General features: G+C 35.9%; 1 protein-coding gene and 1 long non-coding RNA gene across 6 annotated transcripts; one reads left to right on the top strand and one right to left on the bottom strand.

The window, feature by feature from the left end:
- The first annotated feature begins 4,659 nt into the window (after window positions 1-4,659).
- On the top strand, window positions 4,660-5,916 carry LOC141626707 (uncharacterized). Of its 2 annotated transcripts, none has more exons than XR_012536296.1 (2): window positions 4,660-4,730; window positions 5,572-5,916. It is a non-coding gene; the product is annotated as an uncharacterized LOC141626707 (long non-coding RNA). The 2 variants fall into 2 exon arrangements; XR_012536297.1 differs by having other exon boundaries at window positions 4,666-4,864.
- A 147-nt stretch (window positions 5,917-6,063) lies between these two features.
- LOC141633224 (mitochondrial import inner membrane translocase subunit PAM16 like 2-like) lies at window positions 6,064-11,717 on the bottom strand. Of its 4 annotated transcripts, none has more exons than XM_074445672.1 (4): window positions 11,518-11,717; window positions 11,290-11,377; window positions 6,500-6,636; window positions 6,064-6,418 (listed from the first exon to the last, which is right to left on the bottom strand). In XM_074445672.1, exons 1-4 carry the CDS (start codon window positions 11,518-11,520, stop codon window positions 6,281-6,283), a joined length of 366 nt encoding a protein of 121 aa, XP_074301773.1. In that variant the 5' UTR covers window positions 11,521-11,717; the 3' UTR covers window positions 6,064-6,280. The 4 variants fall into 4 exon arrangements, with proteins under 4 accessions (XP_074301773.1, XP_074301774.1, XP_074301775.1 ...); XM_074445673.1 differs by having other exon boundaries at window positions 6,500-6,633; window positions 11,518-11,634; XM_074445674.1 differs by having other exon boundaries at window positions 11,454-11,521.
- Between the last annotated feature and the right edge of the window lie 5,291 nt (window positions 11,718-17,008).

Raw genomic sequence — 17,008 nt, 5'->3', positions numbered from 1 at the left:
CAATAATGTTTTATTTGTACCCACATTGCGTCGAAACCTCGTATGCGGTGCCTTATTGAACAAAGTGGTTTGAAACTTGTTTTTGAGGCCGACAAGGTTGTAATGTCGCGTAATGGGGAATTTGTGGGCAAGGGTTATCGTCTGGGGTCTTTTTTATCTTGAACACCGATTCTCGCTTTTAATAATATTGCTTCTACTTACGCTTATATCGCCGAGTCTATTGATGTTTGGCATGGTAGATTAGGTCATGTGAATATCGACTACATTAAAAAACTTAAAACCATGAGTTTAATTCCAAGTTTGTCGAGTCAAGAATTCTCTAAATGTGGTAGGTTTGTGTTGAGGCTAAATTCACAAAGAAACCTAGTAAAACCGTGACAACTAGGACTACGAGTCTTCTTGAGTTAATTCACACCGACCTAGATGACTTCAAAAATGTTGCAAGTAGAGGTGGCAAGAATTATTATGTGACTTTTATAGACGACTGTTCGAGGTACACCCGAGTTTATTTGCTTAAGACTAAAGATGAAGCGGAACATTCGTTTATAAACTTTAAAAATGAGGTCGAAAATCAACTCGACGGGGAAGATTAAAAGGGTAAGGTCGATAGAGGTGGTGAGTATAAATCCGATTATTTAGCGAGACTTTTGTTATGCAAACGGTTTAATACATGAGACTAGTCCACCTTACTTGCCCCAATCAATGGTGTAGTGAACGTAAAAATAGAACTTTAAAAGAGATGATGAATGCTATGCTTTTAAGTTCGCTTTGTCGACGATATGTGGGGGAAGCAATACTTTCGCTTGTCACATTCTTAAGTGTACCTCATAAGAAAATTGACAAGACACCTACGAGATTTGGAAGGGCTATCCTCCTAACCCGAGTTACCTTAGAGTGTGGGGGTGTTTGGCTAAAGTGGGTTTACCAGACTTTAGGAGACCTACCGTTGGACCAAAGACCTATGATTGTGTTTTTATAGGTTATGCTCAAAATAGCTCTGCTTATAGATTTATGTCTTTAAGTGACCGTTCTATATCCGAGGCTAGAGATGCCGAATTTTTTGAGCATGTTTTCCTTTTCGGAAAAATGTTGTTTCATCTACTTCATTACTGTTGCATCTATTGATATGTCTTCACATGCTAGTTGTAGTAGCACTCCTATTGATCATCTTTGTTGAACCTAGGAGGAGTAAAAGACCTAGATGTCCAAAGGATTATAGTGATTATGTTACAACACATTTATACGAATTTGGATACTCTGTTTGTGCAAGTGATGAGTTTGTTTGACTTTTTTAATAGAGGATGACCAAAAACCTATAGTGAGGCAATGAAATCCATTGATGCTAATTTTTGGAAAGATGCTATTAAAAGTGAACTAGATTCTATTGTTTCTAATCAGACTTGGGAGTTGAGTGATTTACCTAAAGGTAGTAAACCCATTACGAGTAAATGGATCTTTAAAAGAAAATGAGACTGACGGTACAATAGAAAGGTTCAAAGCTAGACTTGTAGTTAGAGGCTTTACACAAAAGAAGGGCATTGATTACTTTGATACCTATTCTCCTGTGACCAAAATTTCGACTATAAGAACTCTTGTCGCTTTAGCTGCTATTCATAACCTTATTATACATCAGATGGATGTTAAAGCGCTTTCTTGAATGGTGAGCTAAAGGAAGAGATCTATATGTCGCAACATGAAGGGTTTGTGATTAAGGGTCAAGAGAATAAAGTGTGTAAACTGAACAAGTCACTTTATGGTGCGAAACAAGCACCTAAACAAAGTGGTATGAGAAATTCAACACTACTTTGATGAGTAATGGCTTTATGATTAACAATTCTGATTCATGTGTTTATTCCAAAGTGATAGAATCTGATTGTGTTATTATATGCCTATATGTGGATGACATGCTTATTTTTGGTAATAATTTAGATGTGATAATTAAAACCAAAGAATTTTGTCATCACACTTTGAGATGAAGGACTTAGGAGAAGCTGATGTTATCCTAGGGGTTAAGGTTATCCGAAACTCCAATGGAATTTCTTTGAGTCAATCTCATTATGTTGAAAAGGTGTTGAAAAAGTTTAACTGCTTTGATGTTGTGCCTGCTAGAACACCCTACGATTCTAGTGTACATTTGAGTAAAAACTTGGGTAATGAGTGTTTCCCGGGAAGAGTATGCTAAAATTCTAGGGAGTGTGATGTTTCTTATGAATCGTACTCGACCGAGATATTGCATATGCGGTTAGTAGCGAGTCGTTATACACATAACCCTGGTAATGAACATTGGAATGCTCTTCGTCGTTTGCTAAAATACCTAAGAGGAACAGTTGATCCGTGTTTGCATTATGGTAAATTTCTTTGTGTTAGAAGGATCTTGTGATGCAAATTGGGTTGCGGTAACGATGAGATTTGTTCTACTAGTGGTTATGTCTTCACCATGGGTGGAGGTGCGATATCGTGGAAGTCTTCTAAACAGACTTGTATTGCACGCTCTACCATGGAGTCGGAGTTCATAGCTCTTGAGTTGGCGGGACAAGAAGGCCGATTGGTGAAAAACCTATTGGTGATGTACCGGTATGGGGAGGACGGGTGACACAGGTCTCCATCTTTGTGTGACTCGAAAGTCGCTATTGGCGTTGCGAAAGAATAGTGTCTACAATTCGAAAAAGAGACACATGCGAATAAGGCACGCTGCAGTTAAACAACTCCTTGAGAATGGAGTGATTATTGTGGACTATGTGAAGTCCGAAAGTAATCTTGTTGATCCCTTTACTAAGGGGTTGACTAAGAGATTAGTCGTTAATACGTCGAGGGGAATGGGGCTTAGGTCCATGAGTCAAGGTTGAGATTGACTAGGTCCAAAGTTTCCATTCCTATGGCGTAGTATGATTCATAGCCTTTATGGTAGTGCTTTTGAGACGCACTTGATGAATTATACTCTAGGTTGGACTTATGTCCTTAATGGCTCGTGTGAGAAGTGCTGATGAGAAGCACTTGAGCCACCTACGTAGGTGTAATGATCCTAAGACTATGAGAAGTCTTGTGGTCACACCTATCAGTACCAAGGTAACGCATAAGCTCTAAAAGAGCGCGTTGCACTCTGAAATCGCGGGACGATCTTAATTTGAAGGTATGATATGTGTAGTGGGGGTATCGAGAAGTTGACTAGGAATTCAAATCGCAAGATATTCTCTAGTTGTAAGTAAGTTGTTTCCTCATTTCACTAAAGTGTCAATTCAAATCGAAAGATATTGATACCTAAGTATCCACCCTTCCTTTACCCAGGAATTCTTCTTTCTCTGGCTCTGGCGCCTCTAGTGGGGGATTGTTGGAAATAGAGGCTTTGAGAGCTTTTCTCTTAGTTTCCTTTTGTCCCACATTGGTGAGGAAGTGGGTGTTTTATGGGTTTATATAACACCCCTTCCCTTACCTCATCACTAGTGGTCATGGGGAGTCTTTTGTAGAGACTTTGCGAGGTGCTTAATTCAGCTCGCACACGCGCGTGTCGATGCCGAGCCGGCCGCCCGGATCCGGATTCGTGATTCGGGATTCGGGATTTGGCAATCGCTGCGGCGGAATTTTGTGCCTATCTTTTTGGGCCGCATCCGAGTTTTGGTTTGTTTGTGTTGTTGAGTTGAATCGTCGGTCCAACCGATCATCAACATGAGGGTCATGCTCCACGTTTGTAGCCCTTGACTGCAACATCTTAGGAGTCGGTTTTGCCATACATTGCTGCGTTTTTGCTATAAATAGGAGCCCGACTTCTCTATCAAAACACACAGAAAAAACATAAACTCTCCTCTCTCGATCTTCTCTGTTCTCTCAAATTTCTGGGTATTGCTGATTGTTATCGTTCCAGGTCTTACAAACTCGAGTGGGCGAGTTTGTGAGGCGGCGATAGTGTAATCCTTGGGGACTACAGGGTCGTCGGCCGATCGCCACCACGGTCGCACCGGAGAAATAGTTTTTTAAGGCAGCGGTTCCGCACCGCGTCACTACCAATTCCTCTGTCGGTATTTCTAATTCTGATCTCTGCCATTTATTTCGTTACTGCATTCTTTCCCTTTCGTAATTCTTGCTGCTACAGATTTTACGAACTACACCTTGATGGCATTAAAATGACTTCATTAGGGGTATAATACTATAATGGTTTGTATTAAATTCAACTGGACACCCAAAATCTGTCGTGTGATTTTATATTGTTTGATTTTCTTTTTGTTCTAATTTGATGCTTGTTTGCGGACATTGTACAAGAATATTCATTGTGAATTCTAGATATTGATACATTATAAGATGGGATATAAGTTTTAGGCTATGTTTGTCAACCTGATTTGACTAATATTTCAGGTAGTTATTTTACCTAGTGTTGTTTGATAGAGTCATTTCAGGTACCTGAAATGAAAAGCTAATCCAGGTAGCTTTTTAAAGTTTCAGATAACTGAAATGTTCTACTTTACATATTTACCCTTTATTTAAATTAATTTATTATAATTATTAATGTCCTTTTATGTCATTTTACAAAAAAATCGTTTACCTTTTCAGTTAGTTTTACCAAACACTTTACAATTAATCATTACTTTATCGGTTTCAATTTTAATTTAGTTTTTGGTACCTTTTTAATTTCAATCACCTTATCGATTTGCGATCTTTTCGATCGATTTTTACCAAACGGAGCCTTAATTTCAGCTGCGGACATATCTGCGGAATTTAGTTCAGTGATTGGTAGAATGGTGGGTGCTTTGAACAAATTCATATATATAATTTATTAAACACCGTCTTTGTGAGAAAGGGTAGCGACCCTTTAACGCAGATGGAGACCGCTTTAGCTAGTACTCCGTAACTATCTTCATAATGTAGTAACCAGGTGATGGTAATTCTTTTCATTTATTGAACCATTTTATAATCATTAGTGATAATTTTATAATTTTTTAGTATTGTTTATACTTGTAATTGTGAAATGTCTCACACTCTCACAAGATGCATCAGATTATACATCCGATGTACTACCAACAAATGTGTAGTTTTTGAGCATCATAATAAAGTTTTTGAGTTTTATTTTAAAAATTACGAGTTTTATTATAAAGTTTCTGAGCTCATTCACTTAAACATTAATCACAAAAAATTACAATAAAACTAAAAATATTACATTTAAGCTTAGTTAAATTTGAGTTTTGACGAGAAAAAAATTAAAATCTACTTATAAACTTTAATAAGCTCGGAAAAAATATATATATGCTCAAAAACAAATAAAGTTTAAGGTAATAAGCTCAGAAAAAACACACAAATGCTCAAAAAAATTAAAATCTGAGGTATTACATCTTATGTATGTTCCTTTTTCTCAAGATGCATCTATGTTCAATTCAATAGCCTGTTTCTGTGGAAATGAGTATGAAGGGACCTAACGCACTCGGTGGTGCAAAGCACACTCCTAGTCCGCTTGCATTTCAAGTGCACAGGCTCCTCAAGTAAAAATATCAGTGGCTTGATAATTGTTTAAACTGTGAACATTTCAAGTCACATAACCTTTTTGCATCTCTCTTTATGATTTTTGACATCATCCATTAACTGCAGGCTAGAAAGAGCTTCCTAAGCTACTTCAACTGCTGCGTGAGAGCCTAAGGTCTGCAGAGTCAATAAGCATAATGCTTACAGGATGTGATGCTTTTCAGGCTTTATGGCCTATTATGTGTACCAACTCGTTTATTGGATGGTAGTTTTCCCTTTCAACTCTCCTCTTCTGGTCAGATGAACGATCAATTATAAATCGCTGTCCAAAGGAAAGTGCATTTTGCAACTTTGCATCCCCGGTAAAGAACTAAGATCTCTAATGTAATCTTTCCTTGTATGTACGGATTTTGAAGTTTGAGCCTACCATGAACTATGAAAATAGTCGATTGAAAATCAATCGTTTTTCCTCGTGCTTTTTTTGCCGTCTCTTTCCAACATAACTGTAACGTGCTTTTTAAACATGGTATGTTCACATAAACTCAAAAGTTTCATAGCTTTACTAATCATGGGGTCAAATTAAGCAAAAACACATTCAGCAACCAAAAAAGACGGTGATTTATCCAAAAATCCTTGGCCAATTGTTATCAACTTACTTGGAAAATTTTATGGAACAAGCATCCGCTACTAAATACGGAGTAGCATTTTAGATGCTGCCGAAATTCACAGGGAACAGCTCAGTAAACCAAAACTAGACCAAAGTTTATTCCAGATTTCAAGATACTCTTATGTACAGGAAACACTACCAAAAGAATACATGCAGTACACCAAAAATCTATCCAGTTGATCCAGTCGATGGACCTTGCCCTTTGTTTTGATATACGGCCTCGAGGCATTCCTTTGCCCGATGGACCTTTGATTGAAGATAGAAACTCCCTTGCTTGGCGTTCCTCTCAAACAATATGTCATATTTCTGGTAGTACCAAAAAAAAATGATAAGATTTGAAGGTATAAAATATACAGGTACGGAATAAGAACTAGTAGTCATACTAACTTTCAAAATGTCTTCCCAGGCAGCATTCTCGGTAACTCCCAGAATCTGCCGTGCCTCTTGCTCGGTGATGGCCTTACTCGCTCTACGAACCGTGTTTTGCATTGCTTCTTGAGCAGCACCCGTTTTAGAGGCATCTGCTGTCAATTAAGATTCTAGATTATTGGTAATGGCTAAACACTAGGAGCAGAATGATTGATTTGGGTTAATGACAGCTCTTTTGCATATGTAGAAACAAAAAACTTAACTCTTTACAGTCAAATGAGAAACACACAACCGTATTGGCGGTTTCACATGTGAGACCTCTCCTACGAGATTTATTGCTGCTGAAAACCAATGGGGATATACAAAAAAATACAGCTCCTGGAAGGAGGCAAATACACAGGTAACATGTAATACTAATTCAAGGAGCAGCACAAAACAGCGTCAACAATCACCACGACACATGCTAATAATAACCACCACCAAAGACTTCTGATCACACTCTTTGATTAAATTCTAGCGCCATCACCAAAAAAAAAAAAAAATACAATGCATTCGAACTTTCAAGGAACCTTCAAGGGATATCTGGTAGGTTTTGGCTAATCAGATAGGTTAAACCTATAATATGGTGAGAGCCATGTTGGCTGAAGTCAGATTTGGAGGGTAGGCCATGCATCCAATAGCCAATCAGGTCAAACTGAAATACTCCCACTCTACTGGACCTTTTCCTTCCCTCCATTTCCTTACAGAGCTTGTTCCCCATTAACTGAACTTACAGAAGCCAAGGAGCTTGTCAATAGCTTAGCAATTTAACAAGCCCTTAACTGACCCCGTGCCATTAAAACAATCCTCTTCTCTTACAAATGTTGCAATGCTATTACTCTTAACATAACCACATATAACAAGGTGATGCTAAAACAGAAATTCAGAAACTTCTGGACACACACCAGCACAGGACTGCATGAGCAACAGTATCGTTTCTCATATAGTCTTGAAGTTCTCCACTTTTCATGAACCGATATATTTATGCTCTACATATCATGCAAACTATTATTCGTACTGTGCAACATGTAACTGTAAGTGTTGAACTCAATATTACCAGTGACGCGATATTATCGCTACCTAGTCTACACATCCACTTGTTCGTATTTTTCTTTTATTTTTAGATCATCTGCATACTCCGCTTCTCCATCATGCTAGGCCGCAGCAAACACTGTTCCAGTGTGAGGTTATGGGCGAACTAGTTCGTGGGTCGGCCCACCAAAATTTGAACCGTGTGACGCTGTTCTGGAGCATGACTTCCTAGACTTTAGAATCGGACCTTTCGGAACCGTCTCGGCTGACTATTTCAAAATGAGACAAGGTTCACAACATTGTCATATAAACCCATTAATTACTTATATTCCACTTGTACGATCAGTTTGGCCTTTTAGCGGTTTTTATTCCCGGTATGGCCCTTTCATGAGAGATGGGTGTGATAACTGTGATACACCTATTTGCTAGGATTGATCCTACTCTCCACATCCATCCAAAGTATTTCTTTAGGAAGCTTCCCGGCAGATTTCAGTAATTTTGATTTGTACTTGAAAAGTCATTACGAGCATATATCATAACCTTTGACTTCAGTGACTTTACCAGTTTAATAAGTGTGTGCGAACCCAATAAAACAGTAATTACTACTTCAGAGTTCAGCCTACAATTTACCTCCTGGGAGTGTCAATAAATTGCATGATCTACCATTTTTTTTGTCATGTATGGGTAAGGTGTGACTTCTATGCACACCATGTAACCTTAAATAACGAGTCTTCAGTTTGCCACGTTCTAGAATATGAAAGAAAAATAGATAGGAAACCCAAATATTAATCAATGAAATCCATCCTTAAAATTCAGTCTAATGAACTATGTTGCTCAAACTCGGTTCGAAGGGTCTGACACGGGTGCGTACCAAAGTGTCGGACTCTACTATTTTATGAAAAATTGTCAAGTTTTTGGTCTAAAATAAAGGGCCAGAGTGTCATACCATGTCCAAGTGTCAAGCGTCAGACACGAGTACTCTAGGTCATATGGACTATGGAGTGTCGAAGTAACATAGCTAATGAATATAAGAAACTATATAGATATGGTTGATATACTTATCTCTCTCGATGCTTAGATGGTACTCTTTATCTCGTTTAAAGGTTGAAACTCCTACCAACGAAAACTTAATTCTCCAAACTCGAGTTAGAAATATTAGAAGGGGACAACCGTGAAATGTATATCTTACTAACAGACGAAGCTCAAGATATGGCGGAATTCGATAAAAGGATTATGTATGGCCAAATACAAATCATGCTAATTCAGTCTCTAAAAAAAAAAAAGAAACCTTTGGAGGTTCAGCATCAAACGGCATGGTGGAAAAAGTAGCATATCATAAGCATGTGTGTAGGCAAGAAAAAATGCAAAACACATACCCAAGTAATCCAGAATGGGCATGCGTGGATAGGTAGCTCACATTTGTTGATTTTCAGACCACTGCTATACCCATTTAGTAAGTGTACTTTTTCCCTTTTTTGCATGTATTATAGCTATATGATTAAATATGTTTAATAAGCTCAACAATCCCCATAGGTATCTCTTAACAATTTTCAAGCGATTCAATCTCTTAGTGTTGGGTTGTGAAACATTATCAATGTGCGGCCATACAATGAAAGATCAGCTTAGAAATGATGTGATTAGAGAGAAAGTAAGAGTGGTGCCAATAGAGAACAAGATGATGAAGAATGGGTTAAGATGTTTGGCCATGTGAGAAGGAGACCTATTAATGCACCTGTTAGGAAGCTCTTGGGATTAAAGGGTGTATGGTAACGGATAGCTCAATGTGAAGATAAATAATATGTGTGGATGATGGAGTTCTTTTTATAATAAGATAAAAAGAAATGTACCATTTGGAGTTGAATGGAGGGAGTATTATTTTTTTGTTTTTTAAACTACTACCTAAGTTTTTATAAAAGAAAACTGAATTTTTTATTTTTATGCTTGTAGGTTTAGCTTGACTTTTGTATTATGTCTCCCTTCTTATTTGCTTTTCACTCTTTTCTATTATCTCTTTACATTTTGCAGTATGCGATCACTCGGCGAGGGTTTGAAGGGATGATTCAGGTTAGCCGACCCCAAGTCAATTGGGATTAAGGCTTTGTATATAATGGGAGAGCCTACCTCAAACACACTAACTAAAATAAGACCATTGTAAGAAGAACAATGGTTCTATGCCTATGTCCAGTGGCGGAGCCATTTGACGTGAGGGGGCCGAAAAATTCTAGGGGGAGTGAACTACTAATTTAATAAAGTAAACTAGAAAAAAAATCGAAAATTTCAATTTTTTTCATTTTCCAGCGGGGGGAACCGCTCCTGCTAGCCCCCACCTAACTCCACCACTAGCTATATCATATGTTATGAAGCCCATTAAATGATAGCAATAGTAACTATGTATACAAGGGACTTATACAAGACCACTGTTTTGAGGTTTGGTAAACCGACCTTCAAACCATTTCGCTGGTTTGCCCATACTCTATGTCCATTCGAGGCCCAAGTCGCCAAAACTCGCTGCCACAGAGTGAAACCAGCGAAAGGGTATGTCGGAGAAGTGGAGTATGCAGGGGATCTAACATAACATACAAAAATACAAACAATATCTGGAGTAACATAAAAACTTGCTACTGACTGAGGAGAAATAGGAAGGGCAAAGGATTTTCTGGAGGAAAGAAAATATTTGCAAGAGGGTAGCGGAAAATAAGGAGAGAGAAGATTATGGAGGAGCAACGGAGGACTTTCTCTAATTATGTGCAAAATCCCAATAATTAATAGTATATCTTATTGTATGTAGTTGGGAAGTAACAGCTCTTCTACACTTCAATCCTTTCATGTCACAACGATCTTCTTCTTTTTTGATATTGTATGGAGTTGAGAAATGTGAGTCTTTACAGCTACCCTCACACTTCCTTTGTTCCATTGAACTGTATACAGTTTTTTCAAAATCCTAACATGTATTCTGAAAAATGTTTACAACTCGATGGAACAGAAAAAGTATACTCTACCTTTACTGACTTTCTTTACTATTTTCGTAACTTCAGCTTTAAAATATTTCATCCTCTCTAAATCTTTAAAAGAAAATTTGTATTCTAAGAAAATATATTCTGTTGTTTAAAAATGTGTGCATATATATGGTTACTCTCAGAATATGATGGTCAATTATCGTATTCTTATCCGAACCAAGTTTGTTAGAGCATAGAGGTTCCTTTGAACAGAATCGAAAGCCGAACTGTCTAAGCTTGCACAAAACCAACAACAGCCCAAAAGCTAGCTAAAGGGGTGATCTCATTTCTATACACATCAACTCTCCACACCATAACCCCTAGAAGGCTAGAACTAATGTGGGGACTCAAGTCTCATACCTTTAGAGCAATCGTAACACTCTATCACTCTGCCGTCGCCCCTTTGCACTAGAAGTAATATTTTAACAGCGATGCCACAGCCAACGAGGAAAAAGGGTGGTGATTAGCTCTAATACCCTTTATGTCGATAATGAAGGACCCCGACCGCTTCAAAAACCCCGCTTAAATAATGGAAGAAGTATTAAAGGTCTCATACTTGATAGGCCAAAGTCTCAAATTTAGCACAACCCAACATGAAAAAAACATACAAACATCTCATAAACACCAAGGAAATGATATAAAGTAGAAGAATCCCTAAAAATAAAATTAGAAAGCGAACATAAATAAGATCGTAAATAAAAATGAAAGAAAGAGTAATGATGAAGAATAAAAGGAACATACTTTGAAGAGCTTTACGATAAGCTTGAGCAAAAGCCCTAATCAACAATCCAGATCCCATTACTACTAACTGGGCAATGAACCTTGCAGCCTGCATTTCCAATTAACAATACCCAAATTAAATCATACTCCGTATATCATATTATTAAATTTAAAAATGAGAAAACCTGCAATTCATAATCAATCCGAAATGGAGAAATGATTAAAGAAGGGAGGTGAAAGAAAATAAACCATTATTGGAAAAAAATAAGTATTGTTGAATGTTTATGGACGAAAAATGGAGGAAACAAAGAAGCAGGAATAAGTTGGGGAGGGAGGGAGTTGTGTAGATGTTTCTGTTTCTTCAATGTTGCAGATAGTTGCTGTTTTGTTCAAAGGTTGTCTGTGTAAGACTATATAACTCATGTGTATATGGGGCATTTTGGCCCAATACTTGTGAGTTGTGTCATGTGCCATAGACAAGTACACATGGCCGGCTAAAATTGATTTCATCCCTAGTGTCTAGACCTGTCAAAACTTTACACGACCCGAAAACCCGACCCGCCCAACCCGTTTTTTAGGGTTACAAACCCGGCTTTTTTGACCCGTGATCCGTTTGACCCGAACCCGAAATGACCCGTTATTTTAGGGTCGAGATCCGATCCGAACGGGTCGACCCGTTGGATCAAGAGAAAATCATGAATTTTATTAAAAATATTGATATTTATATATTATATTTGAAAATATAGTTAAAAAATTATTTTTTTTATTACTTAAAATTAAAAATTCAACTAAAAAGTCAATTTTATATAACTTTTATAATATTTAGTAATAAAATAATTATTAAAAAAACTTTATTTTAATAATTATATCAATATAATTATTGTATGTAATGAATATGATTAAAATAATAATTTTAAATATATTTTACTTTTTTAAAAAATATTTTTTAAATTAAAAAAATTGACCCGACCCGTGACCCGTATGACACGACCTGTATCTGACCCGACATATATTTGACCCGACCCGTATTCTGACCCGACTCGCCTGACCCGTTTGACAGGTCTATTAGTGTCCTATTGAATTGTAAATTTGTAGTCACACGGAAAGTGGTGATTGACCCCATAACTTAGGGGTATATCTGTCCAACAAAAAGGTACGCAAGACTCCGCAAATCTGAAAAAGTTATGCAAGCTTTCACAAGTCTGTGTTTGTTATTCCCCGTTTTTATATATAACTAGTTTTATACCCGTGCAAAAAATGCACGGATTGCTTTTAGAATTTTAATTATCAAAATATGTTCAATTAATGCGAATATAATCAGATGTAACATTCGCAAATAATAATGAATAAATACGATGTATAATAATAAAGTTTGTCGTAATATATTTTGTGTCCCAAGTTGTCGGAGTTTGCGTTGTTGCTCATATTTTTACTCGGATTATTTTTGCTATTGCGAAAGGAGTGGGGGCATAGATAATAACTCGGCTACCCACTAATATCTACTAATTTATTTTTGAACTCAATAAAAGTTGCATATTAATAATAATATAAATAAAAAATAACAATAATTTTAATACTAAGAATAGTAATATCAACGATTCTTCCGTATGATGGTTGTACCCGTATTTTTCGACATAAAATGATCATTTGATGGTAAATAATACCACTTTAAAAATAATAGTGATTTATAAAATGGTCACTATTTATCAAAAAATTGTATTTTTTTGTTGTCGTTTGTTCTACAATTATAGAGTATTTTTTGCGTAATAATATTTTCAATTCTTTTTTGTAATAAAAGGCCAATTTGCCAATTCACCAATTTAATACTGTATATCTTATCTATATATTTTATTCAATTGTATTAGGCCCAACAAACTTTAGCCCTCTTGATAACTTAATAGCCTTTAAATTGCAATTCATCATAAAATAAACATCTCCTAATGTCATTGATGACTACTAATCATCTCCTTCACAACCATAATCCACAACCTTCTTTCAACAAAAACCACCACTTCGGCACTACCTCCGATCCTCCGCTCTCCACGTCTCCTGCCTCCAAAACTCCCCTTTCTCCCTCTCATCTCACAAACCCTAAATTAATACACCTTCATTAATATTAAAGTACATAGTTCTTCATTTTTTTGTAAGTTAAGATATCTAATTTTGTTTCAATATTTTTTTTTTAAGATTGTCATATCTAGTAATTTCTAATATTGTAATGTTTTTTTATATTGTCGATTTCTTTTATGAGATAAATTCTTGGTTTTATAACCACATTAAAATTCTATTGTTAATTGAAATAATTTTTAAATTCAAGAAATATTTTCTTTGTTCCCTTAAAAAGTCAGGTTCTAAATTCTGATAATTATTATTGTTGACATTGTTAATTTTAAACGAATATATCAATGATCAATGATTTAAGAAGAAATTAAAGTTATATTGTTATAAAGATGATTTGTTATTTTTGATTTTTATGACGTTTTTCTAAAAAAAATTTACTTATTCACTACGATATTTGTAATTATGTGGCTGCCTATATTTTTCCGATTTTTTATGATTTGTTATTTTTGATTTTTATGACGTTTTTCTAAAAAAAAATTACTTATTCATTACGATATTTGTAATTATGTGGCTGCCTATATTTTTCCGAGTTTTAAATTTTTCAGTAATTGTTTTGTAAATAGATTTTGAATGTAGATTTTTTTATTAGCCGGCAGGATATTTACACGGAATTAATAGCAACTATTTCCAAAGACGGAAATCAAATAGACATTATGAGCAAATGTGGAGAGAGAGTAATTAATTCCCCAAAATTTTGTAGGGGCCCACCATTGCTAAATATAAGGAACCAATAGAAATCCAAAGAAAAACCTAGCTTTTATACTAGGTAGATACTCCCTCCAATTCACAATAAACCTCCTTATTTCCTTTTTCGGTTATTCACAATAACTTTCCTATTTCCTTTTTTGGTAAGTGTTTGTGTAGTCCAAATTTAATTGTATGGTGGAGTAGTGTATTTGTGTGGTCCAAATTTAATTATATGGTGGGGTAGTGTGTTTCCTTAATTTTTGTGCCAAAATGAAATGGGAGGTTTATTGTGAATTGGAGAGAGTAACTAGTAAGGGGGTACGTTAGACCTGTCAAAACTCGACCCGATCCGAAAACCCGACTCGACCCGACCCGTTTTCTTAGAGTTATAAACCCGGTTATTTCGACCCGTGACCCGTTTGACCCGAACCCGAAATGACCCGTTATTTTAGGGTCGAGACCCGACCCGAACCGGGTCGACCCGTTGGATCAAAGGAAAATCATTAATTTTATTAAAAATATTATTATTTATATATTATATTTGAAAATATAGTTAAAAAATTATTTTTTTATTACTTAAAATTACAAATTCAACTAAAAAGTCAATTTTATATAACTTTTATAGTATTTAATAATAAAATAATTATTAAAAAAACTTTATTTTAATAATTATATCAATATAATTATTGTATATGATGAATATGACTAAAATAATAATTTTAAACATATTTTAATTTTTAAAAATATATTTTTAAAATTAAAAAAATCGTTTAAAAAAGGCGTTAAAAATTATTTCTTGACCCGTATTCTGACCCTAACCCGACCTGTGACCCGTATGACCAGACCCGCATCTGACCCGACCCGTATTCTGACCCGACCTGTATGACCCGACCCGGGACCCGACCCGCCCGACCCGTTTGACAGGTCTAGGGTACATGCTTCGCACGAAGAAACGTCTCAATTACAAAATCCGATAATTAGAAACATGTAATTTTGTAAAAAGCGTATATAAAAAAGTAATGTATGTATGTGAAAAAGAACAATCATATTTTAAACACCATGTTATTACTTATTATTAGATAATGTCACTCACCAAGTCAATTTTTAACAAATTAACAAATAACATAGCTACTGTTATAATAGAAAAGGTTAAGTATCGAGATTATTGAGTGTATAACTGGAAACAAAAAATGCCAAGTGTAGCTTCTTAACAAAAGTACCGCAAAAGTCTAATTTCTTGTTAGCGCAAAAAAAAAGGTAACCAAATGTTAGTATACTTTCAGGGGGTGTTTGGTTGGGGGTATGGAATAGAATGAAATGGATATCACTCATTCAAGTGTTTGGTTCACAAATAACATTATATCTCCAGTGGTACAATAACATCATACAACTAAGTTATATCTTATCTGTAACACCCCGATTTATAAAGGAGCCTCTAGCAAGACATTCCCTAATAAACCGGACTGTTACCATCTCGGTTTCCCGAGGTAGTGAATAACAAATTAAACTCCAAGGCAAATTACATAATTTCTTTAACTTAACTTTTTTTTACAAAACCTCATTTACATCAAATTACAAAGAACTAACATAAATAAAAGTGAAAGTCTTCTAAATGATGATCTAGCTACTAAGTCTTCTGATCCAGTGTCTCACGCCCATCAAGCTCCCATCCTATCTCATAAACTTTGTCAAGTCGCTCGCCAATATTTGGGTCATCACGGTGTTCACGAATACACGGGGTCAACCACGAGGTTGAGTAGGGAATACAATGAAACAACAAAATATGATATGCATGCTCCTCCGTCACCTCCACCTCCATCTCCACTCATATCTCATAACCCGTACAACCTGACCATACCGATCCCAGGTAGACTATATATCGACCGTAGCCGATCCATTTCACTTGTTGAGGACACCAGGGCAAGTCTGAGAACCACTTTGGGCCTTATCACAACATCATCATCACCACACCACGTCACCACAACATCCTCCATCTCCAATGCATATGAATGCTCAAGAAATTAATGCAACACAATATGTATATCATTGAACTGGTAAATCATAGAATCATGCTAGGAGTTCTCGAATGTTGTGATAATATACTCAATACGATCAATTCGAGTCAAGCACATTCGAGGATATGAATCATAACATGAATCAACAACCACGAATCACGTCAACGTTCACAGTTTGGTCATATGAAACACAAACAAGTCAACACAATTCAACAACAACGATAATAAGTCAAGTGTATTTTCCTACCTTTTCGCAATCCAAGCACACAAGCAATCAATTATGATCCTTCACATATCCATCACCTACATAACATAATTATGTATAATTACCACCTACTCAATCAAATAATCATGCACATAACCTAGACTCATCATAACTTAATAGGAATATCAACTTAAAGAACAAACACGATTTTTCCGGATTTTCCAGCACATGACAGACTCGGAATAAAATACATAACTAATTCCAGAAAAATCAAATTGATACAAGGCCAATTGGATTAGAACCCCATGAGTCTTAGCTACAAATTATATCTAACGTGTTTTTCCCAAATTCCAAACTTATCAAGAGTTTTCAGACTGATTTCCAAAAACGGACAGAAACCGTCGCATAAAAAGTATTGATTCATAAAACGAGTTTAAAACATTATTTTGCAGTAATTCCAAATCCTATTATCATCTAGACTATACAAAGATGATGTATGAAGAAGCCTCATAACTGAATCGACATAAAAATTAGGGTTTCAAATCATTTTCCACAACCAAATCAGATTCGCGGACTTTTCAGCGACATGTTCATAAATAAATCACCTAGGACAAACCATAAAGAATTTGACTACGAGATTTTATATGCATAAACTAGACATCAAATAAATAGGACTCTCTTTTCAAACTTTTTGAAGACAAACACTTTAAAA

This window comes from Silene latifolia, chromosome Y, assembly GCF_048544455.1.
Source record: "Silene latifolia isolate original U9 population chromosome Y, ASM4854445v1, whole genome shotgun sequence".
In the NCBI taxonomy this organism is placed as follows: domain Eukaryota; kingdom Viridiplantae; phylum Streptophyta; class Magnoliopsida; order Caryophyllales; family Caryophyllaceae; genus Silene; species Silene latifolia.
The sequence above is the reverse complement of the archived record's forward strand: the minus strand, read 5'-3'. Positions and strand labels throughout refer to the sequence as shown.